The following is a 24,459-nucleotide window of genomic DNA, read 5'->3' as shown; positions in this document are numbered from 1 at the left end:
CTCTGACATCCAAGGAAGATTTGCTCCCTCATGCGACGAAGGGCGGACAGAATTAGGCTCATCTGCCGCTGATCCCCGTCTCGAGTGGAAACTGCGAATAGTGTGGAAATTTCTTCATAGGAAGCGGAAAAAATGAGGTCAGGCATGAGCCTTGATGTGAGGAACTACCTCGACGCGCAAAAAGCAAACGGACAGGAAATGAAAAAATCGGAAGCGCTGAAACAAGAACGACGCCGTTGACAAAATCAATCAAGCTGGACTATGCCACCCGATAGTAGAGAATCCTGTTCTTGAAGATGTCAGCAAAACGTGTTTCCCAAGACTTTGCTGAAAAATGTGCGAAATGAGAGAATGTCAGACAGTGTATACTGGCAAGTAACAGGTTCGCCTGCGACGGGAACCCGAACAGACTAGACTTCTTCATGGTCGATTCAGTTGGGAAAAGAAGACAATTTAATAGATATCATCATTCGGTGGTGATGTCGTGGGCGAACGTAGAGAAATGATGGTGTGCTTACCTGTTGGCTGTCCGCCGCAGACGAGGATCCCCCCGACGCTCTCGTTAATCCCTTTAGCTCTGCCTTGAGCTTCTGCGTTGCGTCCAATCTGACGAACGGAGGGAGATGAGGCGTCGGGGTCCTGTCTGCGGTTGGGAGTGAGAAAAGTTTGGCGTTGAAGGATGGTTTGGAGAGAAGGTCTCGGTCGCGAGGAAAGAGATTTTATAGATGCGGCTCATGATGGGAATTGTGGGGCGAAAGGTCCCTTTGGGATTTTTTTTTTCTTCGTTCCTTTTTTTTTTACTGGGGCCTTCCGGATGAACCCACTGGCGCACGTGAGCCTGGATCCAGTTGGATGGTCGGCGCCGAGCTGAGGCACGTGATCCGGAAAATCCATCCGTCTTTGTCGACACGTGACCTTCTTTCGGAGAGAATCGCCGGAATGCCGGGCGCACCCCGCTGGAAAACGAGCTGGGGGCTACCCTCATTGGATCCCCGCTCAAGGTTCATGTCACCAGACGAAAGACGATGGGGAGAGAGTGAGAGAGAGTGGGAGAGAAAAGGGAACACGTGGTGTGCCATTGAGGGACGCAGATTGTAGGATTGAGAACGGACGGGACAACGCGATTCGAAGCGCTGGGATTTGCGGCCTCCGACGAAGAGGCATTTTCTCGTCAAGACGTGGAGGGACCTCCTGTCTCCTGCCTCCTGCGACGTGCTGTGCTGCCGCTGCTTCAACTTCAACCCCCTGGCGGCGTTGGAATTGGAAGCGCGGGTGCTGGGTGCTGAAGAAGCTTGTCTTGTTGCATAACCGCTGATCACGGCGAGGCCCAGGCCGTTGCTCTTAGTTGCATATCCCGCGTTTCGATGGAGCTTCCCGCCACCTCATTCCGGCATATCCATGCGTGTCGTATCTCGTTATGTGCTTAGCGTATCTCTGTATCGCGGCTGAGCCCCACTCACCGCGAAAGCAAAGGGCGGGTTCCAGGCTGGCATTGGCAGTTCTGGCAATTCGGGGCGCCCGCCCACCTTTTCGCGCGCTTCCATTCTCTGTCCCTGCTCTGTTCCTGTTTCCCCAGCTCAGTCAGTGTGCTCTCCCCCGACCTCATCTGCTCGCTGGCTGCTCGTTGTTGGTTGTCGAGAGTTTGGATCTGGTTAACTCAACTTGATCAACGGCTGCAACTCGTCTGCCCATACGCATCATAGGCCGGCCTCTGTTAGTGTTTTACCTTATATATAATTTCTGCTGTCGGTGTTCGGGAGACTATAACAACTTCGTCCCGTGTTCTGGTTCGGAAAACGAGCACACCCTCCAAAGGAATCCAAAGGAACCCCCAAAGGAGGACCACGACCTGGAGGAATAAGGACTTTTTCTCGGTCTCTGCTGTCAGTGTCCGCTGGCAAAGAACAAGCTTCCTTCCCTTCTTCAGCCACCTAGGATAGCCAGCCATTTTTACCTCAGCGGTACCCGAAAACCCGCTCAACCCCAAATTCGCAAATCTTCAGGTCCATCTCGCTGGTTAGGCGGCGGCGCGGAAAGGCTTGTCAGCGCTCGACGTGTGCAAATTAGAAAAAAAAACCCGGGCTTATTACAACAATCTTGCTGCAACTGCGACAATCTTCGTCGACGCATATCGACTTGAAGCTTTTCGTCTGTTCGTTGTCGTCCAACATCTCACGACTCTCTCCCCAACTCTGTTCGCTCGCTTCGCCTCGCTATCGCCCAACTCTTCGACTCCTGTCGTATCTATCCTTTTTTTTCTTCTTTTTGTCGACAACCAACAAACCCAAATTTTATCTACTCCGTTCGCCACGCCCTTCTTTTTTTTTTCTCTTCCCACTACGTCGCCGACCACCCGACTCATCCAGGTCACGCCTATCCTGTTATCCACCGCTGTGTCTTTCTCCATCACCCACAGACTCCCACCAGCACCAGACTCGCTTGCTGCCAGACTTCCCAGTCCCAGCTCCAGGTCCCAGTCCCATCTCCCCCCGTCATCGGGCTACCTTAGTCGCACCCACCCACTCCCCCCGAACCCTTTCCCATCCATCCAGCAGCAGCCAGCAGCCAGCAGCTCTTCCTGTTTGTCGTCGCATCCCCGACCGACTTCCCTACCCAAATTGTCTCTCCCGCCCCCGTCGTCAACCACCACCACGTCGTCGATCATCGATGCCTTCTCGGTCACCTCTCGCCTGTTGACCACGACTCGACCGCAAAAAACTGCTCGATCAGTGAAGAAAGGGGACTCCTATCGCCAACCCGATTACGTTAGCCGATCCGCCAGCCCACGCATCCCGCAGCCGCGCGATTGACAGGCTACTCTCCCGCGTCTCTCGCAAACCCCCCGAACGCCTAAACCCCCATCGCTACCTCGCGTCGCGCCATCGCAACCACGCTCCACGGCCAAACCCACCACCGCCTCCCGCAACGCTCCTCTCTCTCGCTTCTGCGCGGCCGATTGCCGATATCTCCATCGAGACCAGGACAACGTTGGACTGTCGCAAGCGCATGAGATAGTGCGGAGGCCAGAGACGTCGATATCCACGCTGTGGATTATCGACACGCTGAAGACATGATGACGAGTATGGGACCATCGTTTGCGGGTCATCCTGCCGGCATGCAACAACATCCAGGCGTACCGGGCCATCCCATGGGCCCGGGTATGCCTCACAACTCGAATCAACAAGGCCCGCCGGGCGGAGGAATGCCTCACCAGATGCACATGGCCGTATCAGGGCCTGGTGGCCAGGTCAATCCAAACCAGTTGATGGGTGGCATGCCACCCGGTGCTGGAGGTCCGAACGCTCACGCTCTGCAGCACCTCAACCCGCAAAACCCAATGTTCCAGCAGAACCAGTTCGGCCAGAATTGTACGTCGAATTCCTTCGCTGCGTTTCCCCCGCGCGCTCTTGTACGTGTGTGTTCCTGCTAACCTCGACACGCAGTCGGCAACCCGGCCGCGTTGGCACATGCGCAGATGGCGCAGCAGAGATTATACCAGCAGCAGCAGCAGGCAAGGCAGGCCCTCATGGCCCAACAGGCATTCAACGCGAACATGGGCGTCAATGGCATGCAGATGGGCATGCCCATGAACCCCATGAACGCAGCCCAGCTCGCGGCTATGAGGCAGGGCATGCGGCCGGTAAGCACCACGCGCACGTTTTCACAGTCGAGATGCTGACAACGGCTTGCAGCAGGCGCATAACCCTCAGGCCCAGGCCATGTTGGCACAGCAGATCGCTCTTCAGCAGCAGGCTGTCGCGCAACAGAACCAGCAGATGCAGCAGGGTCAACAGCCCGGTCAGCCCGTCCAGATGAACCCTCAACACATGCAGAACCTCCAGCAGGCCCAGATGGCTGCCTCGTTGCAGGCACAGCAGCAGCAGCAGCAGCAGCAACAACAACAGCAGCAACAACAGCAGCAGCAGCAGCAACAGCAGCAACAACAGCAACAGCAGCAGCAACAACAACAGCAGCAGCAACAGCAACAACAGCAGCAGCAGCAGCAGCAAGGCCAGCAACCCCAAGGACAACCTCAACAGCCGCAACCTCAACCCCAGCAGACCCCCCATCAGACGCCGCAGCAGCAGCCAGCTCAACCCGTCAACCCGCAATCTGCTGGCCAGCCCACACCGTCGCAAACACCCGGCCCTCAGCCGAACCAGCAGCCGCAGCCTCCCCAGGCTCAAGCTCAGCCGCAAGGGCCCCCTCAAATGCCTCCGCAGGCTGGACAACCGCAGGTGAACCCTCAACAGGCTGCTGCTGCCCAGGCGGCCATGGCCAACAGCATGGCTCTGGCTCAGCAGCAGGCCGCGGCGAGGAGAGAGGGAATGAAGGGCCACTGCTTGCTCAAGCTGATGCAGTTCAGCGAGCATCTGAGCGGATACCCCGTATGTAACGATGACAACTCGTCCCCAATTCGTGCTGACTGACATACTAGGGACTCAAGGGCAAGGACGACTTGTCTTACTGGACCAATTTCGTCAACCAATTCTTCTCGACCAAGGGCGTTTTCCGACACTCGGTCCACATCACCGACGTCGAAGACCAAGCCGACAAGCAATACGAGATCACATACCCGGCACTACCGAGATACTTCCACACGCACTTCGACAGCGGTGTGAAGAACATGCAGTTGATCATGGAGAAGGGCACAACGGACCGGCCACTCCCAGGCGAAGGCCACTGGATCGAGAACACAAAGTCAAGTCTGGTCTACTGGTTCGACAGCGGCTCTCACGTATGTTACATGGTCTTGCGTTGAATTGCCGTCACTAACCATCCCAGCTCGTCGCAAACGGTACCGTCAGAGCCCACTTCGATGCGGAGCAGAAGATTGAGCTTTTCGAATTCGTAACGACCAGCCACGAAGAATACATCTCGCGGAAGGCCGCCATCGAGGCGGCAAAGCCAGTACATAACTGGGTCAAGGAGTGGCACAAGGTCAACTCCCAGGACAGCAAAACGTCCCCGGAGATGAGCAAGAAGGGCAAGGCCCGTATGATGAAGTCCCCGCAAAATCCCCCGCCAGAGGCGCTGGTGGATCTGCCGGAGTCGGCTGTCAAGAGGGGCATGGGCGTGACGGAAGCCGTCTTCCAATTCCTCGAGGTAGGTGATGCTCTCATGCATGCATGTGGATCACCCACGCTAAAGTGACATGCAGATTGCTGAAGTATTCGGCCAAATGAACCCTCTATTCAACTTCTGCCACAACCACACGAATCTCGGCCCGTACGCCGCCCTCGAGCAATATGTCGGTCAGATCAATGCCGCGCCGCAGAACATGAATGGTCAGGCCATGCCAGGCCAAGGTCCGCGGACGCCCAGCTTTGGCCAGTTCCCTATGGGCGCGAGCCCAGCCCAGCCGCACATGCAGCTTCCTGGCTCCCCTCACGTCACCGGCAGCCCTGCCCCGGGCCACATGCAAGCACCCGGCATGCAAATGCAGCAGAGCCAGCAGGGAACAAGCTCCAGCGGGCCCAGTGCGAACACCTCTCCAGCCTCCAACAAGCGTAGACGTCCGTCCGGCGTCAAGATGGAGGAGGACGGCTCTCAGGCTCCTACTCCGGGCGGTCCTCAGGTAAACGGTGTCCAGAACAAGGGCAAGCCTCCCACGCCGCGGATGCAAAAGAGGCTGAAGGGTAACCCAGCGTAACCTCGACGGTCGCCTGTCGATATCAAGGTTTCGCTCTAATACGAGCCCGGTCACCCTGGCTCAGTAATGCCTTTTTTATGTCATCATTATGCAGCATGGCGGCGTCTAGTGCTTGTTTGTGGCTCTGAGTATCTCAGGGCTGTTCATACCGCGGGTGTTTGGCAAGCATATCGGTTGCGTGGTGCTGGATGGCAATGATGCCCGACAAATGCTCGCGTGTTCTCGTTCGGTGACCGCGGCGCCCAGGGGAAGTAGGCAAGTTCCTGCTCGGACACAGGGCGAGACGCAACCAGCTGTCTGCAGCGCGGCTGGAGTCCATCACATCGGATGCGACGCATGTCGTTGTCGAAGTCGGGCAAGGACAGCGAGCTGTGGTCCGTCCCGAAGAAGACGCGCAGAGGTTAATACGGCGTTGAGTTAATACGGCGTTGACAACAACGTCGTCCTCGTGTGTCACTACCAGAAAAGAAAACCCTTTCCCCTGTACGATATCAACGCTCGAATTACTGTCCAAAAACGGGCGCACTGTTTCATGTTTTTCTCCGTCTCTCAACACGAAGCTGTTGTTACTTCCCAGACCATCATCATAGTTGTTGTTTCGTCTCTTGTCGGCGAGGAAATAGTCGGGAAAGATGGGGGATCTTTTTTTTGTTTTCCAAAAAAGAAAGTGTGTGTGGAATTTCCTGGTGGGAAGTTTACTTATCAAAGGCGGCGGCGGAGGGGTATTATTGGTGTTTTGTTGGCGCAGTGAGTCGTTGGAACTTGTTCTTTACGTTGTTTTTTCCCCGTTGTCTCTTGCTGTTTCGTGTGTGTGTTTTTTTCTCGATTCAAAGTCATCTCCAAATACCTAGTCTCTTGTCGGAAAGGAATATGCATACCCAGATTTTTGACAGGAATGGCATGGTGTTCGTCGTGCTTGTGTGAAATATTTTGAGTGAGGCACTGAGTACTTGATCTACTATCTACTCATCGTTGGTCTTGATGACCGTCACGGTTTCTAAATGACTCCCATCGGAGAGGGTTGATTTTAAGCTGATTTAAAAACCACCGAATGCTACGTGGTAAGGGACCTGCCCCCCTGAACTCCTCGGGTTCCAGACAGCGAAAGTGAGAGTAGCCAGACAACCCACCGGCCGAGTCCTTTTCGTATCGAGGATCTACCATCCACCATCTGCCCGCCAGACGAAAACCCCCAACTTCCGTTCTCTCAAGCCACCCGAGTCCGTGACATCATCACTCCGCAGTCGCAGCCTCGGCATCGGACGCAGCCGGCGGAGGGGGGCTAGAAGCCGGAGGTGGCGTCGCAGGAACAGGCGAAGACAGCGGCGCGGGCTCCGGCAACGCGACGACGGCGGGGAGCACGTCGCGCCCGTCGACGTCGACGAGGAGGACGAGCTTCAGGCCGTTGGGGCCGAGGGCCCAGTCCAGCAGGCCGGCGAGGGCGTCCTCTGCGACGGCGTCGAGGCGGGTTTCGCGGACGACGTCGGAGACCACGGGGCGGTTTGCGCCGATGGCGGAGGAGGAGGGGAGGGCGAGGGCGAGGTTGAGGTTGAGGAAGGTGAGAGTGCCGCCGGGGTTGATGAGTGTTGTTGTTTGTTGTGGGTGTTGTTGGTAGGCGGGGCCGTAGGTGTGCAGGTGGTTTATGCCGTTTGCGTAGGTGAGTGCGAGGGGCCAGGCCGGTTGCTGCGGGATTGAGTAAGAGATGATTTGAGGGGGGTTGTAGTCGTAGACCGGGATGCTGATGGATGATGTCGTGACCGTCGAGGTTCCCGGGAGGGAGAGGACGCGGCCGTTGAGGGTGAAGTAGAGCGTGATCTGGGCGTCGACGACGGGGGAGGCGAGGCCGAGGCGGGCGAGGGAGGCGCGGACGAGGGTTAAGATGTCGGATTTTGTGGCTGCGGCGTGGGGGAGGCGGAGGTGGAATGAGCGTGTCCAGGCGGAGGATTGTGAGTGGAGGTGTGTTTCGAGGATGAGGGTTGCGTTTGACATTTTCTATTGTTTGTTAGTATGATTGGTATTTTCTGGGAGGATGGGGAAGGTGGTGTACCTCTTGTTTTGTTTGTGTGGGTGGGATGGGGATATCTTTGTGGTGGTTGTTGATTGATGTTGTGGATGTTTTTGGGGTTTGGAGCTTTGGAGTAGATCTGGAGACGTGAAGACGAAGTTGAAATTTGTTGATTATGACTGTTATTGTTGAAGTTTGAAAGGAAGGAATATTTGTAGATGGGAAGTCTGCTAGATAAGTTGCTGGCTTTTGGGAAGAGATCTCTTTCTGTTAAGAGGTAGCAGCTCCAGGATGAATCAGGTCGCTGGGTTTTCATTGTGGCTCGTGATTCACAGCTTTGCGGCTTGGGTGTGTCATTCACGTAGTTGAATGAAATGTGATATCGAGGCACATGATAAGACAGATGGGAACTGTGGTGATTTGGGAGATGAGCATGGAGCAGTTGGTGCTAATTCCAGATGGAATTTTAGCTCTGAACAAGACTGACAGACAGAGTTAGTTATACTGTAATATCATATCCTTGTTGCTGGAAGATAGTATCAGACGCCATCTGCCTGATTATTCAAGAGGCTGTTACAGGAAACATGCTGGATCCTTAGGAGCACCCTCGTCGACGATGTGGAGGCCGTACACCCCTCTTACGCGACAGTTGAAGTCAGTCCATTTTGTGACACGGTATTCCCCTCGCCCTCCGCACCAACAGTACACGTGCTGGTGGTATGGTGCCAAGAAGTCTGGTTCACTACCTATCCAGAGTAGGAAGGAGAACCTCAATGTTGCTGAACAGACTTAGGGGCATTTCATTTTGAGTACGAACTCCATAAATAGTGCTGGTTTCTTGTCTCACATGAATGAGCGGGAGAAAAGTAATCAATTCAACAGGTTGATAGCAATTGATCCTGGTAGGAAAAGAGTCGAATAATTTTCACTTCAATTTCAAAATGTTGTTAGTTTGATCAGTAACGCCGGGCATCTGCAGTTGGGCCGGGAAACCCGATCACTCAACGTAACATTTTATGCATGTGGAAGGACAAAATCGTAATCGGTACTCAAGCAACTACACGAGCAATTACAGTCCTCATGGTTTACCTCAGCATACGTGGTTGTGGTCGTTGCTTCCCATGATCGTGAGCCCAAGTCGAGGTCGAGCTGATGAGTCATCATTTAGTCAGCGAAATCGTCCCCTTTCTGGCACCTGCCAGATTGTTGACATAGCAACGCGTGGCATAAACACCAAAAATACTCCGTACCATCTTTATCCCACCTTCCTGCGAGATACCCACCACCGTCCATCGCTTCGTCACATGCGATTGTGAGCAGACGACTTCGCTCCACGTCCATCCACAAAACCGGCCCATCATCGACATCATCGCGGCGCAAATATAATCAGCATGTCTTCGGCATTCGAATCGTCGCTGTCGGCCAGCATCAACCGCCAGTCGCTGATGGCGACGCCATCGGTCGCGGACACGCTCCCGAACGCTAACTTCGGGTTCGAAGAGCTGCGCGACCGCATGACCAAGTTCTCATCGAGATTCGACAACTTCATCGAGTCGGGTCGCAAGCGCGTGCTGGAGGAGAGAAACCAATTCCGTATGGACATTGCCGAACTTCAAGGTACGTTTTCCCCGGTAGCAACCGACGCGAGACTTGACGGTAATGGGTTACTGACTTCACTGCAGAGAGCCAGCGCATGAAGAAGAAGGACATTGAGATCCTCCACCACAAGACGAGCACCCACCAACATACCATCCAGAAAGAGAAGGCCGAGACGCGGGAGATGCAGAGCGCCATCGCTCAGCTGTCCGAAGAACGCGACAAACACATGGCGACGCGAGACGCCCTCAAGAAGCAGATCGAGGAGACACAGAAGGAGATCGACACGCGGTTGGCCGCGCAGAGGGCGCACGCGAAGCAGCTGGAGGCGCAGTCGCGGTTTAACGTGCCGGAGCTCGAATTCTGGCAACAGAACCTCGGCCTGCGGATAGAAGGCGCGGGCCAGGACGACCGGCTCAAGTTTGTCTACTCGTACATCGACAGCGAAGACTGGGACAGGGAGGCGTGGTTCGAATTATCCACGTCGAGCAGGGACTACGATATCCGGCACTGCCGGCCGAAGCTGGAGCGGGAGCGCGTGGAAAAGGTGCTGGACCAGCTCAACGAGACGCGAGAACTGGGCGTGTTGCTGAAGGGCATGCGAGAGCTGTTTGTCGAGGCGATGAAGCAATGACAGGCGAGTCTGGAGTGGTTCTGTAAGATGACGATGCTTGACGATAACGATAATGTTCTTGAATGGATACCCAAGTTGGCCGGGGGCTGTTTTTGGCTCGACTGCTTGGCGCCTTTTGCATGTGAGACTCATTGCCAACTCCGGCTGGTCTAGATCGACAATGGTTTTCTTGATTACCCATCTTCCTTTGTTCAGGACACATGGGTGAGACAGTTTGAGACGAAGTGCTTCCATTGGAAGGTTCCCGAGTCCCTCGCCAACTCGATGTCGAGATGGGTGCATAAAACGGACTTCGGGGTTCTGCACCCAACTGACATAATTCAGATGAGGTCTGTGCATGAATTAACATAAACAGGTCGCCGCGCTTCTCGTCTTCGCGACCACGAGCCATCCACGAGGCGAGCGGTTTCTGACAGCGAATATGCATAACTCCCGGCAAGTTCCCGGTATTGAGCGCTATGGGCGTCGAAGCTGATGCCACTTGTGCGCCTTCACAGTAGAGTCAGGACCTTCGAAGCTGTTGATCCGTGGCAAGAAAAGTCTATCCTTAAACCTTTGAGGATAGACTTTTTCTTAGTTTCTTCCCCCCTCCCCGCCTCGAGTTAGCTGATCTCATAATCAACACCACCACCACGATCGGTCAAGGTCTATTTCAGATATCTTCCCAGCTGCATCCGGCGACCAGCAATCTTTCTTGAGCCGCATTGGAAGTTCTTCGCCTGCAACCCGACCTTCCAGACCTTTCTGAAGGAGTCAACAAGAACGACCTAGGGGCCCACCAAACTTGGCCTCCCCCCCCCCTTGTCTGCCACGAAAAATGCCCGAGGCTAGCACAAATCTGCACCGTTTACCGAGCTGGTCATGACTCGGGATCTTGGCCTCCCGACGCCGTCTCTCGGTTTCTGAATGATTCATTATCTCCTTCCCATTCGCCTGTTCCCGTCCTTTCCCAAGCAAGCCAACCCGATCCCCGAAAAAAATCATACCATTCTCCCGAGTCCCCTCGTAGCTCGAGGTCGAGGTCGAGGTCGAGGGTTGTTTTCCTGCCCACTGCTCCGCTGCCCTGCACCTCAGCTGCACCCGCACACACCGTCGGTCGCCCTCGAACCCTTGTTCCCACTGAGAGAGAACAAGACAGGCCGGGCCAAACCACCCAACGGGCGTCTGAGGCGATCCAGAAGGAAAATCGCCGACGGCCAGAAACAAGGGCCCTGCAAATAAACACGGAGGAAAGACATTAAGGGACCCGACTTTTTTTTTTCTTACCTTAGCATTTGCTCATACCGCACCAATCCCGTTCACAGCCTCTTTCTATTTGATCCACTAAACGGAGAAAGGCACATGCCTCACGGCCGCCGCCGCCGTCGCGCGATCACGGCCAAGACCGGCTTCTTGACCGGGCGGAGCTTGACCTGAGTACTTTGGACCTTGGGGACAGGCGAACCTCGGACCCGGTACTAATCTGCCCCGGCCCTTGCTACTCGCTGGGCCCCCGTGTTCCGACTTCTCATGGCCCCCGATGCCGTTTCCCACCCCAGTCCCGTCGGCTCCGTGGCCTCGTCCGTGACCACCACCGTCCTGAACAACAACAACAAGCGCAGCGCCCCGGACACCAACCACAGCCCGGCCGGTCCCGGCCATGCCGACTCCACCCCGACCGGGGCCGCGCCTGGCACCTCACCTGCTTCCCAGCCCGCCGATACCAAGAAGCGTCGTACCGGTCCCGGATCTAGGGGTGTCGCCAATCTGACCCCGGAGCAGCTGGCCAAGAAGCGCGCCAATGGTGAGCACACCTGTTCATCGCTTACCCACCACCCGTCTCACCGCGTCATGACTGCCGTTCCCGCTCACACCTGATCACACCGAGAGGGGCACTTACACCTCTTCTGTCCACACCGTCCTCGCATATTCTCTGCATCATACACCGTCCCTTGCACCTGATCGAACCATGTCATGGCTAACCCAGCCCCCGTGACCCAGACAGGGAAGCTCAGCGAGCCATCCGCGAGCGCACCAAGAACCAGATCGAGACGCTCGAGCGCCGTATCCAGGAACTCACCTCCCAGCAGCCCTACCAGGAACTCCAGGCCGTCCAACGCGCCAAGGAAGCCGTCGAGGCGGAGAACGCAGACCTGAAGCGCCGCCTGCAGGCCTTCATCACCTCCATCCAACCGCTGATCTCTTCCCCACCAGCCCAACGTAAGTCGTCGCAGAACACCCACTTCGCATTCTCGACACCCGGCGACGCGGAACGGTCCTTTCCCTATCCTAACCGTTCCACAGAGCCGGTATCCGTAGACCCAGTCGTCTTCCCCTCCCCCAGCGGAAGCTACTCTCACCCGGTCCACCACCCCAACGGGCCCATGTCCGCCAACAATGCCTCGACACCAAACAGCGTCGCCTCGCCCGCCTCCCTGGATCCCACGGCAAACTGGCAGACCCCGGGCGGCGCCATCCCGGACCTCTCGCCCCCGAACCACATGCACGCCGCCGGCAAGATGCTGAACCAACAACGGCAGGATCTCCGTCACGGCCTCGACCTCGGACCGGAGCGCCTGGGGCTCGACTTCCTCCTCGACTCCAACGCCCGCTTGGGCAAGATCCAGAGCGGCACCAACGGTGCCCAGGACTCGCCGTCATATCACCATGTCCCCATGAAGCACGACTGGACCGGCGTCGGTCCCGTATCCCACAGCCGGAGCCCCTCCATCAGCGGTCCGACAGTCCACACCCCCCGTTCGCAGATGGACTACCCCCCACCAGCTCAGTCGACACCCTCAGCGCCCTCGGAGCCGCGAGGGTTAGCAAGCTACTCCGCCGAAGTCAAAAACTGCGGCCCGACCTGCCCCCTCGACTCCCTCCTCCTCGACTTCCTCCACGAGCGCCGCCAGCGCGCCGCCGACGGCCTCCCGACCCAGGAGGTCATCGGCCCGCGCTACCCCTCCGTGCTCTCCCTCCTCAACCCGGCCAACAGCAAGTACTCGCACCCGCTGTCGAAAGTCTTCACCGACATCCTCGCCACCTTCCCGGACCTGTCGGCGCTGCCGCAGCGCGTCGCGGTGCTGTACATCATGTTCCTCATCATGCGGTGGCAGATCTCGCCCACGCGGGAGAACTACGAGCGGCTGCCCGAGTGGGTGCGCCCGCGCGGCGCGCAGCTCCTCGCCGAGCACCCGGCCTGGATCGACCACGTGCCCTTCCCCGCCATGCGCGAGAAGCTCTGCCGCGACTACAACCCGCGCGAGTACCTCTTCGACAACTTCTTCGTCCCCTTCACCACCACCCTCAGCCTCAACTGGACCTACGAGGACACGGACACCCTGCTGCAGGTGCCCGACTCGGACGAGGTCGTCATCAACCCGGTCTTCGAGCGCCACCTGCGCCGGCTGGAGAACTGGACGCTCGGGCAGGCGTTCAACCAGACGTTTCCCAAGCTGGCGGGGACGTATAACCTGAAGCTGTGACGGCTGTGGGTACGGGATTAGGTTCAGGGGAAAGTGATGGTATGCCAACCCCTGAGCACACCCGTCATGATTGAGATTCACATATATGGGGACCGTCAGGCATAGACGGTCATTTCGCGGCGTTGGCATGGGACATTTATATGTATTATTATTATTATTATCACCACGGCGTAAACCCGCACGGCGTCCGGTGACGTTACCGGGGCACGCGGCTCGGCTTACAGGAGGGGGGGGGCTCAGGCACTTTCGGCGTAGAGGAAATGGCAAAAACCGCACGGCTCTGTTTGACCGTCGTACTCTCTATGATGGACGTTCTGTACGCGATCTCACGGTGAAAGAGAAGAGAAGATGACCAGCAGGATGGAGGTTCTCTCCCAAAGATCCCAGACTCGACCACCATCAAGGCGCCCTTAAAAGGTTGCTGGCCATTCTTTCGATGATGCTGGAGGCATGGTCCAAGGTTTCAGATTGTGCCGCGGCATGTTAACGGCTTCGCCCCGTATGCACTGTCTGTTGCAACACGTGTTGATTCCCGACAGACGAACCAGAGTTGCTTGAACACTGTGCCTTGGTTTCCAAACATTTCGGCGATGGGTTGGTTGTGTGTGAGGGAGGAATACACGAGATACAGTGACAGTCGACACCGGCACCTGCCGTCCTCCTGACGCTGCTCTGATGTTGCTCTGACGCTGCACTTTCAGATCATGATGTCTGCTGCGTGGGCACGTGGCTTGACGATCGCTCAGATTGCGGCTGATAAAGCAACGCAACCAGAACATGTATAAGGCTACTAACGAGGATAACTAGGTGCCTTAAGTAGTATCGTTAAGCTACGATACGGACTCACGGGCTGGTTTTCCTCGACGAGGAACGGCGCTGCTTTTCATATTTCACACCTCGTTCTCGGCGGCGAGGTTCTGGACGTATGAATAGTTGCCGTACATCTTTAGTAGGCAAACGATTCAATCGATTCGTTGAAGCTGATGACATGTTCGAGTCGAGCTTCTATGGCGCTGGACCGTCTCCGAACCGAAAGACCTGAAGACTTTAAGGGGCACTCGCGAAGATAGATACCGCTGCGGATGGATGGCTCTCCTCGGTACCGTTGTCGCTCGCTGCTCCCGGTGTATTCCTCTCAACTTCAACCCGAAACTCCGCTGCCATTCGAAAGGGTCCAGTCGCGCTCACGAGGCCAAGGCCATGGATGAGTTTGACGGGTTTCGAAGCCACGATGATGGGTCACTTCTCGACGCGCCAACAAAAAACATCACGGTGGCGAGGTCAAAAGAATCTTGGGTATCGATCCCGAGATATACAGGTTCTTTTATACTGCCCGTCAGCATGGCTATGATGCCTGTTTCAGAGGGTTCTGATGTACCCGGGTGGTTTATGCGGAGGGTGCTTGCTCGATTGCTGATATAAGTACGTTGTCCTGGGACAGTATTCTTGGGTTCTTAACGCCAACGTCTCATGTAGTTATGGCCACGATCGGAATGTCCCTTACTCTTGTCGTGACAGCAACTGCTTCGTCCGAGTATGCACCATGTAAGACGCTCAGCAGATGTACGTTCCGCCGAGCTTTGGGGATCAAGTTTCTTCGTTTTCGTACCTCGTCTCTGTTGCTGTGGTATAAGGTTTCGTGTATTATGTCGGGCGGCAGGATGGTAGTAGCCATTCTCGACATGTTGTTCTTGAAAACTTGGGTGTAACGAAGTAGGAACTCGTTTCATCAAACACGCCCCTGCATCAGCCGGTTAAAACGAGAAGAGCACCAAGTGAGCTGTTCATGCCGCAACCGGTGCGTCTTAGCCAGCTATATTTGTACCTGACACCGAGTCTTTGGGCGTGGGCGTCGTGGCTTGAGGACATGTGTGTAGAGTATGGCGACTTCCCTGTTGAAATGAGGAACGTCGCTGAGAACATGGTCCCATACGTGAGCGACTCTCGAATGGTGTCTCTGTGATTTGTCTACCGACGAAGGACCTATATCAAGACCGTAAGCTATACCAGAACTCTGATCAAGCTAGATGCAGCTCCTTCTTTCTTCTGGGAAGTGAACGGTGCCGCTGTCTTTCTTGTCTGGAGATTTATGGCTACTTGTCAGCTGCTGTGATTCTTGGGTCGGTTAGACCGCGGGGACAGGAATAAGGTTGATTGATCTCGTGAGATAACTGTATGCGTAGGGTTTACTCGAGGAAAAGAGGCGGTGGACGAGGAGGATGAACGGATAGAAACCCTTGTCTTGCTGCACATCTTATAGAAGCCGATATGTAACCACAACCGGGGAAAACTCATCAGAGGAGCCACGACAAACTAGAGGAGACAGCGTCATGGAGAAACAAGACTGGTCGCTGGCTGTAATCATGAGAGAATGAACCGAGACCCTATATATACAATTCACCAGCCGTAGAAAGAACAACACATGAAGATATCAAAATGGGAAGCGAGGGCTGGAGAGTATTTAAACGTCTTCTGTCTGAGATTCTGACCACAACGAAACAACAGAAGTTGTACGTCATGACCTGCTACATGCACTCGACGCATCGTGCCCTTCGTTCCATGCCATGATAATCTGTCGTTTTATGGAGAGAATCATCCATTATCGCGTGTGCCCCTTTCTTCAGCGAATGATGCAACATCAGAATAACCTGAGGATGGAGATGAACGACGGGGGAAGATTCCGAACGATGATGTCGCCGTTGGCTCGACCGCCGGCGCGTCCTTGCGCTACATGGCGTCATCTTCTCACCCCCCGAAAACATTCCCAAGAGATCGTGGAGATAGTTTCAATGAGCAAAGAACAGCCATCAGATCGATTGTTCGCAAAGGAGCATCGTCCTTGAGCTATCGAAGGCAGAAGTTAAATATCCCAGCGGCCGGGGGAAATTTTGACGGATCGGTAGCCCTTGGGATTCTGGGCCGTACTCTTGGATGGGCGACTTTGAATGTGGCCAGACTGCGTTCTAGTCAAGTTGACAAAGAAAATAAAAGTTTTGTCGATGATGATCGACGTGTTGAGACTGGACTGATGCTTATCAGACATCTTCCGCTGAAAGTTGAGTAAAGTTGAAGTTCGGGTTGATAAGATAAGTCTCTTGATGACTTGTCATAGATTCACAATACACGAAGGATAGAAAGAAAGAACAAGAGAGCCAGGTGAATAACGGAGAAAATCTTAGAGCGACGAGTAGCTTTAGTCAGAACCAAGCAAACTCACATCCATCATCCGCATACGAGGGTATCTCGCGGCGACGACGCGTTTCCTGCGAAGACCGAAGCGACAGCCCGATACATGGTTAATGATCTGGCACTGCCCGCTGCCCCGGGCCAAGTGTCTTTAAAAGTTCGTGGCAATGCTCTCGGTTGGCGTTACTGCGCCCAAGAGTTCGCCGGCATATCGCAGCTCCTGGAGCAACACCTCGCTCGGTCTCAGGTGATGCTCATACTCTTCAACAAGTTCAAACTGCCCTATCGTGTTTCCTCCCGAATGCAGCGCAGGAGGAACGCCGGAAGGGGCCTTTTTCGAGCCCGTCCTCTTCAGCTCGAGGCTGTCAAGCTTCAGGAGCTCTACAACTCGTTCGGGCGTCATTTTACTGTAACGTATAGAGGCCTGGCTCAGAACTCTTCGAACGTGACTTGACTTCGGGTTGATGTGACGACATCGCCGAAGCAGTTCGAGCGCCGCGGGCCAGTGACCCGCCTGGCAGGCACGCTCCCAAAGCGTAAGCGATTTGGGGGCATCGGGCATCTTGTCCGTGTCGGCCCCGTGGTCTATCAGGGCCTTGATGCATTCGGTATGGGGTGTTCGGTGTCGCAGCATTGCATACAGGGGCGTTTGGTTGTCCGAGTCGACCACGTTCGGATCTGCGCCTGCTTTCAGCAAGACTTCGACGAAGGGCAGGCCGCGACCGCAGGCTTGGTGCAGAGGAGTTCCGTACGATGCCGAAGAAGCATCGAGATCCCCACGCGTCGCCTTTCGTAGCCTTTGCTTCAGAATCTGCAGCGACTCGGATACTACGACCTCAGCAACAGACATGTTGCTCCAGGTGAGATTGGCTTTCCGGTGTCCGCCGGGCTTAGCATGCAGAATCCTTTTGATCCCGTAATTCCTGGTAATTGTCGCATTATCGACGGCTGTTCTCCCGTCATTGATTGTAGCGATATCGACGGTTGTTCTTCCGTCATTGTTTGATATGTCACATCTTGCACCGGCTCCTAGGAGTATCGTGGCAGCTTGGAGTGCCGAATGCCGGCGGCTTTTGCAAGCTTCATGTAGCGCCGTATCTCCGTTGTCTCGCTGAGCATCGACATCCAGACCCGGCGCAGAGCGCAGCAAGCTGGCGAGGGCCGCCGGGGTCCCGTGCTCAACGACGATGTGAAGAAGCGTTCTCCCGCACGAGTCTCTGAGGGTGGAGCAACTGCCTTTTCCCATGATGCAGCGGAAGAGGTGTTGACTGCCCGAGAACAAGTCATACTCGAGAATCGATAAGAACCCATCACATATTCTGTGGGGGTCGGCGCCGTGGTCAAGAAGGAAGCCCAAGATCAACGGGCTTACCTGCCGCTGTCGAGTCGCCAGAAACAAAGGCGTCCAGCCCCGCCTGTTTGCCGAGTCCACGTCGACGCCCTGGTCCAGCAGAAGCCTGACAATCTCTGGCTGGTCGTGTTGGACTGCGGTGTGGAGAAGTTTCTTCCCGTGGACGCTCTTGGTCTTCGGGTGGATGTCCGGCGAATCGAGGAACAGCCGGGTCATGATGGCGTTGCCTGACCGAGCCGCGTCGAGCAGATCCTGTCCGAGGTTTCCGATTTCCCGAACCAAGTTGTCGGCGTTCCACTCGGACTCGCTCCGGCTTTCGAAATGCTGCAAGTGGTCCTCGTGAGACCTTGTCGATCGGCGAGAGAGCTTGAGGCCTGCCGAGTCGTACCTCGTCGTGGTCGAAGCGAGTAAGGCGGCTTTGTGATGCTGTTGCATAATCTCACGTCTTTCGCAGATATATCTGAGCCGAGATACGAGATGCAGGGTGACTTCGGACTCGTTTCCGTAGAAGCGTTCTGAGAGGCGTACAGCTGACTCCATGGACTCGATGGCTTGGTTCAGGTCCCCTGACGTGTGGCACGCTCTGGAGAAACCGCAAAGAATGTCAAGGGCCATCTCGTCATTAGGCCACTTGAACCCTGCCTGGCTGTCTCTGATTGCTTCGTATGTGATAGCTTTACGGAAGAGATCTTTTGACCTATCCGCAAGTCCCTCAGAAAGATCGGCCCAGGCGGATTGGCGAAGGATGATTGCGTTGGGCGTTCGAAACTGGCCATCGTGCGGATTCAAGTCTTGGTCGGACAAATGTTCTTTAATGAGAGATAGCTGATGCCTAAGCGGCGTGAGGTACGTCCGGCAGATTTCGTAATGACTACCGTCTAGCTCAAGCTGACTTGAGATGGAGGTCAGGTGGTTGCGTTTACAGACTGCTCTTGCCAGTCCGTGGGCTGCCTGCATGATGAACGTCTTCCGGTCAGCCTCTAATAATTTATCCAGGCTCCATCGACACAATATTCTGTGTACCGCCAAGCTCACGATGTGGTTTCCGTCTTCTTTGAGGCGAATCAAAGAGAAACTGGCGAGCCTACGAAGCGTCAGGCGGAGAACCCCCGGCTTCCCCAGAATGTCTTGAACATTATCAAAGCCTGCCGAGCTTGTGTTGGGCACTGACGGGTTTGGACCGAAGAACTCAAAGTTGTCCAAGAGTGACATCGGGATCTGCCATGATCCCAGCACCCCGATGAAGTTGAGGAGGAAAAGTTGCTTGGGGTCGATACTGAGATGGCGGTAGGTCATGTCAAGGATCGTAAGAATGACGCCATCCTTCTCATATGACAATGTGCCCTCGTCCAGGTGAAGTTCCATGAGGGCTCGGTAATTCTCCCTATATTCATCAAGAAAGTCGGGAAGCGTGAACTCCCCATTGAGGATCAAACCGCCGGCTTGTTCTATCGCCAGAGGAATGCCGCTCAGTTCTTTGATAATGGCTTTTGCGGGCTCCAGATCTTGACTTAATATTAGACACTACTGAGTCGAAGACATGAAATGTTCTACTCGTAACTTACCGTCGGGGATTTCAGCAAGCCTAGCGGACGTCAGCAGAAGCTTGTGAGAGCTACCGAAATCGAGACCATCAAGATGTATGGGGCTCTCAGGGCGAAAGCCGATGCAGGCCCGTCTTCTCGTGCTGGTCACCAAGACCGATCCGAAATCGCATCTCGGAATGTACTTTGCCAAGTCGTTCCGCTCCGGATCATCGGCGCTGTCGATGACGAGCAGCCAGTTCCTGTGGCGGGTGCAGCGGAGTCGTGATTTGACCTGCACCAAGCTGTTGGCGTCCCGTTCCGCGGGCAGCATCGGCGTGTCGCGCGGCCAACTGCTGCGCATCGCGGCCGCGACCTCCTCAATGGATTCCTCAGCGCTGGCTTTTGTCGATGCGTTGATCCATATGATGGCCGAGTATCGGCCCCTCTCCTCGTGAATGTGTCGGAGCGCCAGCTGAGTCTTTCCTGAGCCGCCGACTGCGAAGAGCAGAGCGTTTTTGCGGCTTGGTCGTAGGGGATCCAAGGCCGTCTGGAGCTGTGAGAGTTCTCTACTTCTGCCAAAGAAGGTGGCCGTACTTTCGGGCAGGCCAGGATAGACTAAACTCGAGGGTCCGAAGCCCAGGGCTTGGTACATGGGCGGTTCTATGCTTTCGATTTCTCCGATTGATTCGGGTCAGATCCAGAGGACCATTGACTAAATACGTTTCAATCAAACTTACTTCTTCTCGGCTTGATAGCTAGTGCACATTGTTCCATCTTTGTTTGGCGTCTCCTTAGATACGCCCTGGTAACGGCAGTGATATGCTGTAAAGCCTCGCTGTCGCTCTCATTCAGCATCACCGACTCCAAACCTCTGTCCACATCGAACCGGTAATACGCATCACCGGCGTTACCTTTCTCAAACCTAACAGACGGCTCAGCGGTGCTCACGGCCAGACGACGGGGAACATGCACGTCACTTACTTGTCCTTGATTTCCAGATGAGCCTCGTGGCAGTCGGTGGCGATTTTGATGCACATCTTGGCCGCATTCTTGACGGAAGAAAACCCCTGAGGGACGAGTTTCGAGATCGCGCCGGAGGATTCGCGGCCGTAGGAGCCGAGACCGGTGCCGATGGAGACGAGGCATCCCACTCCGGACACGGCGTCTCGCAACGGCAGAGGCGATTCTGCCGATTCGAGCTCCTTCAACGCGGCGTCGGTGGGATTGTTGTCGCGCACCGCGCCGTCGATGTACTCGATGCCGTTGATCGTGATGGACGGGAAGCACGTCGTCGCGGCCGACGTCGCGAGGCAGGCGTCGACGATGGGGCACGCCTCGATGCTTGCTCGGGTGCCGTACGTACGGAACATGTAGGAGTGGCGCGTGGATCTCGACACCGCAATCACGGCAACCTGTGGTCCCCGGCAGAAAGTTGAGAATCGCGACTCATGTTGGCAGGCCGGCGGTCGAGGCGGGTCAGGTTTGTGCTTACCGGAACGTGTCCGCTGCTGGCGCCGTCCACCTCGTGCATCTTCTGCCCTCCCACCTGGGACCGGATGACGCCGGACAGGCCTTCGCTCGTGTGTTTCGACCCCGTCGACACCATCCTCAAGGCCCTCGAAAAAGAGCCGCCAGAAAATATCCTCGACCCGAACTCGCGGAACAGTGTCTCGCACTCGTCCAGCGTCTTTCCGAGACGGCCCAGCAGGACGGCCAAGAGCCCGCCCGTGCTGGTCCCGCAGATGAAGTCGAAACACTGGTTCGGTTCCGGGGTGTAGTCGAGGTCGTTGCGGATCCGGACCTGCAGCATGAGCTCCTTCAGGATCAAGACCTCGGACAGGCCCCGGATGCCCCCGCCGTCGAGGCAGAGGACTCGGGGCTTTGCGGGGCCGCTCGCCAGCATGACGCCGTGCCGAGGAGAGGGGCGTTCTGCTTTGCGTCTTTCGGCGACGGGTGACTTTCGAAATGGTAGAACCGAGGAAGAAACGAAGGAGAGAGCAGATGGGCGAGATGGCCGCGGTTTAACTGCGTTTCTTCATACAACCCCGCGCTTCGGCCTCCGACCGGAGGCGTGGCGGCCGGTAGACACCGGCCCCTGTCTTTCCTCGTCATTATGCGTGGCTGAAGATCTATTGTACGCAACAGCCTGCACGGTACAGCCTGCGTGTCTTCTTCCTACAGGTGGGAGAAGAGGCAACGACCGTGTTATCTGCAGACTAGTAAGGCATCCGAGCTAGCCAACAACATATCAACCAGATACCGGTCTAGCTATACTAACTGGGGCAAGTTTTCCTTCGAGTTTCTTACCAGATTTGCTCCCCTCACCCTGCTACCCCGACGTTGCAACAGGCAGTGCAGTGCATCTGAGCCATCCCGCCAACATGCATGTTAGAGGCCTGCAGGACGACGGTGGGGCGGATGCCTTGTTTGCTCGCCAGACGAGCGAACACGGTAGTCAAGATGTTGTTTCTGTGAAGTCTTCATCGGGCTTTTGCCCTAACACCAGCGCGTATGATAGCCTCTATGCATGGTACTTTGGCCAAGATGGTTTGATAGGTCAATGGCGGGGGAATGCTCGGCTTATCCCTGAGTCCCCCTTCCCCCCCGAACGAACCCTTCGTCCCAGGGATGAGACACCAGATCTCTCGGCCAAGACACGACATTTCAAGAACTTCGCGAGGCGAGAGACAAAATTCCAATCGACGTGGGGGGGAGGGAGGGACTTCTTCAGCTCAACTCAGCCGCGCAGACACAGTATCTGGCATGATCTATCGACTCCGTCTCTGTAGTCTAGCACCACCCGAACTCCAGACCAACAATCTAAACCCCCCCCCATTTAGCTCTACGTCTAGCTATGATGCATCCTCAGAATACCCTCATTCCCTCTCCCACGCCGCCAGAACCCCGCCCACAATCTCCTTCCCCTTCGTAACCCCGACCTCGTGCCCGCCCTTGAGCACCAACACCTCCACCGCGTCCTCCCCGAGCACCCGTCTCGCGTCCCAGACCGTCTCCCCGGGTACGACGATCTCGTCCCTCTCGCCCAGCACGAACAGCACCCGTCCCTTCCTCAGCCCCGGCGGTCCTCCTTCCCCCCCGCCCTCCCGTCGTCTCGCCTCCAACACCCCGGCCAGGGCCTTCCACTCCTCGTCCGCGCGGTCGTATATCGGCGCGTGCCGGATCGTCGACATGTAACTCCGCACGTACCCCGGATGACACCCGAGCTGCCACGCCACGACGTCCCCGATGCGCGCGCCGCCCACGAGCTGGAGCCCGTCCCAGTCAGCGGCGGCCGCCGCGTTCTCGGCGTCGTCGACCGTCTCCTTCTCCGGCACGTCGCCTTTTCTGGACGGCGCGGGGTGGAGGCGTCGGGAGACGAGGAAACGTCTGAGGAACTCCGGGAGCAGGTCCGAGTTGTACAGGAGCCTGCTGCGCCAGCCGACGTGCGCCGCGGAGCGGATGAGGCCGCCCGGGGCGATGAGGGTCAGGGACTTGACGAGGTGGGGGCTGGAAGAGGCGAAGGAGGCCGCGACGGCGCCGCCGAGGGAGTAGCCCAGCAGGTGAAAGGCGTCGTTGCCCGTCCAGCCGCGGAGGGGGGAGGAGGCGAGGGCGAGGAGGATCTGGGTTGTGTAGAGGCGGGAGTCGTAGGGTAAGTCGGTTGGTGCGTCGGAGTAGCCCCTCCCGAAGAAGTCTGAGATGTTGGTTAGTGAGATTCGCTCTCCTTTTGATCTCATAATGTTTAAGATGAATGTGATCTGAGATGAAGCTGACGACCAGCTTGTGAGCTCATCTCAGAGGTGCATGAAAGCCACTCACCAAACGTCATAACCCTCCACCCCCGCTGAACAAACTCCCCCGCGGTGCCCCCCAGCGCGAGACACGGCGTCCCGATGCCGTGCAGCAGGAGAACTCTCTCGCCGTCCTCGGGCCCCCACTCATAAACCCTCAGGTTACCATACGGCGTCGCGACGTCCCTCGCGCCGGGCAGCGCGTCGGGCGGATACGGCGAACTTGACCCCGACGCCGACCCCGACATGACCAACGTCGACGGGTCATCCGGCCCGCCTCTCGGCGACCGCGCCGTCTTGCGCCGATCCCGCGCCGGCGCCGGTGCGACGACCGGGATGGGCCGGTGGTGCAGGAGGAAGATGTGGCATGTGGTCGCGGCGGCGGCGCAGGCGGCCAGGCCGAGACCTATGTGCGCCGGCAGCTGGTCCCCCAAGAACCTGTCTCGCATGCTGAGATAGTATGGTGTGAGTGGGCCGCAGGCAGGAGACGTACTTTGTGCTACGTTGTGTCACTCAAAAATTGGCAAGACTGGATATCTGGACTGCGAGGCTGTTCACATTGGAGAGAGGACGTCAAAAGGTGCGGCCCGGTGTGGGACGTTCGGGTTGCCGTCGCCGCACGGAAGCTGCGGGCATTACCTCGGCAGTATGCGGGGGGTGGTCGGGGCGGGCTCACTGACACCCAGCGCCATTATGCTACGAAGAACCCGGCATCGATGGATGAACTGGATATTACCGCAACCAAGCAGACGATCATGTCGTTCAGGGAAAGAATACAAAGAAGAGAAAAGGACGGGTTCGCAGACTACAAGTCCCTACCTTAGCTACCGTTTGTCGGCGTCGCCGCAAGTGTAGCCCCTCCAAGATGTGACGTCGTTCAGGTCCGTTGAACTCCCTTGCAGCCCGTTCCTCACTCGTACGAAGACAACGCCACTCGGGGGGCTCGAACGATGCTGCAAGACCTCGGGCAGATCTACCGGCAGACGCAGAAAAAAAGATGCAAAGCAACGAGAAAGGGTTCTGTTGTAGCAGGCGGCAGCCAGCATTTGGCGTTCCGAAGATAGAACCACTCGGCTCCTTGAAGATGCAAGCCCGACAGACACCGCCCACGAACTGCTGCTGCTAATGTGGCGCCGCATCTGCGCCAGAGACGTATCGGATGAAAGCGCGCGGCGGGACTTCATCAACAGACATCGAGAGACATGCTGCCGCCTGCGAGCAACGCAACGAGAGCAAACCAGACCGCCAAGCTGAAC

The 24,459-nt window shown here is 56.4% G+C and overlaps 6 protein-coding genes across 6 annotated transcripts; 3 read left to right on the top strand and 3 right to left on the bottom strand.

Moving 5' to 3' along the window:
* Positions 1–3,070: 3,070 nt before the first annotated feature.
* CkaCkLH20_03979 (PTAB protein) lies at positions 3,071–5,653 on the top strand (the record flags this gene model as incomplete). The annotated part of the gene is made up of 6 exons (XM_038886698.1): positions 3,071–3,368; positions 3,444–3,640; positions 3,693–4,388; positions 4,439–4,738; positions 4,786–5,106; positions 5,162–5,653. 6 exons carry the CDS (start codon positions 3,071–3,073, stop codon positions 5,651–5,653), a joined length of 2,304 nt encoding a protein of 767 aa, XP_038747948.1.
* A 1,233-nt stretch (positions 5,654–6,886) lies between these two features.
* CkaCkLH20_03978 (uncharacterized protein) lies at positions 6,887–7,642 on the bottom strand (the record flags this gene model as incomplete). Its single annotated transcript, XM_038886697.1, has 1 exon — positions 6,887–7,642. The coding sequence occupies one exon, from the start codon at positions 7,640–7,642 to the stop codon at positions 6,887–6,889; it is 756 nt and encodes a 251-aa protein (XP_038747947.1).
* Positions 7,643–9,049: 1,407 nt separating this feature from the next.
* Positions 9,050–9,888, top strand: CkaCkLH20_03977 (kinetochore protein spc25; the record flags this gene model as incomplete). Its single annotated transcript, XM_038886696.1, has 2 exons — positions 9,050–9,275; positions 9,341–9,888. 2 exons carry the CDS (start codon positions 9,050–9,052, stop codon positions 9,886–9,888), a joined length of 774 nt encoding a protein of 257 aa, XP_038747946.1.
* Positions 9,889–11,397: 1,509 nt separating this feature from the next.
* Positions 11,398–13,352, top strand: CkaCkLH20_03976 (BZIP transcription factor; the record flags this gene model as incomplete). Its single annotated transcript, XM_038886695.1, has 3 exons — positions 11,398–11,671; positions 11,869–12,087; positions 12,172–13,352. The coding sequence occupies 3 exons, from the start codon at positions 11,398–11,400 to the stop codon at positions 13,350–13,352; spliced, it is 1,674 nt and encodes a 557-aa protein (XP_038747945.1).
* A 3,337-nt stretch (positions 13,353–16,689) lies between these two features.
* On the bottom strand, positions 16,690–21,318 carry CkaCkLH20_03975 (uncharacterized protein; the record flags this gene model as incomplete). Its single annotated transcript, XM_038886694.1, has 6 exons — positions 16,690–18,840; positions 18,925–19,394; positions 19,455–20,090; positions 20,153–20,337; positions 20,397–20,827; positions 20,908–21,318. The coding sequence occupies 6 exons, from the start codon at positions 21,316–21,318 to the stop codon at positions 16,690–16,692; spliced, it is 4,284 nt and encodes a 1,427-aa protein (XP_038747944.1).
* Positions 21,319–22,291: 973 nt separating this feature from the next.
* CkaCkLH20_03974 (uncharacterized protein) lies at positions 22,292–23,652 on the bottom strand (the record flags this gene model as incomplete). The annotated part of the gene is made up of 2 exons (XM_038886693.1): positions 22,292–23,106; positions 23,232–23,652. 2 exons carry the CDS (start codon positions 23,650–23,652, stop codon positions 22,292–22,294), a joined length of 1,236 nt encoding a protein of 411 aa, XP_038747943.1.
* Positions 23,653–24,459: the final 807 nt, after the last annotated feature.

This window comes from Colletotrichum karsti (assembly GCF_011947395.1).
Source record: "Colletotrichum karsti strain CkLH20 chromosome Unknown Scaffold10, whole genome shotgun sequence".
NCBI lineage: Eukaryota > Fungi > Ascomycota > Sordariomycetes > Glomerellales > Glomerellaceae > Colletotrichum > Colletotrichum karsti.
This window is presented reverse-complemented; position numbering and strand designations above follow the sequence as displayed.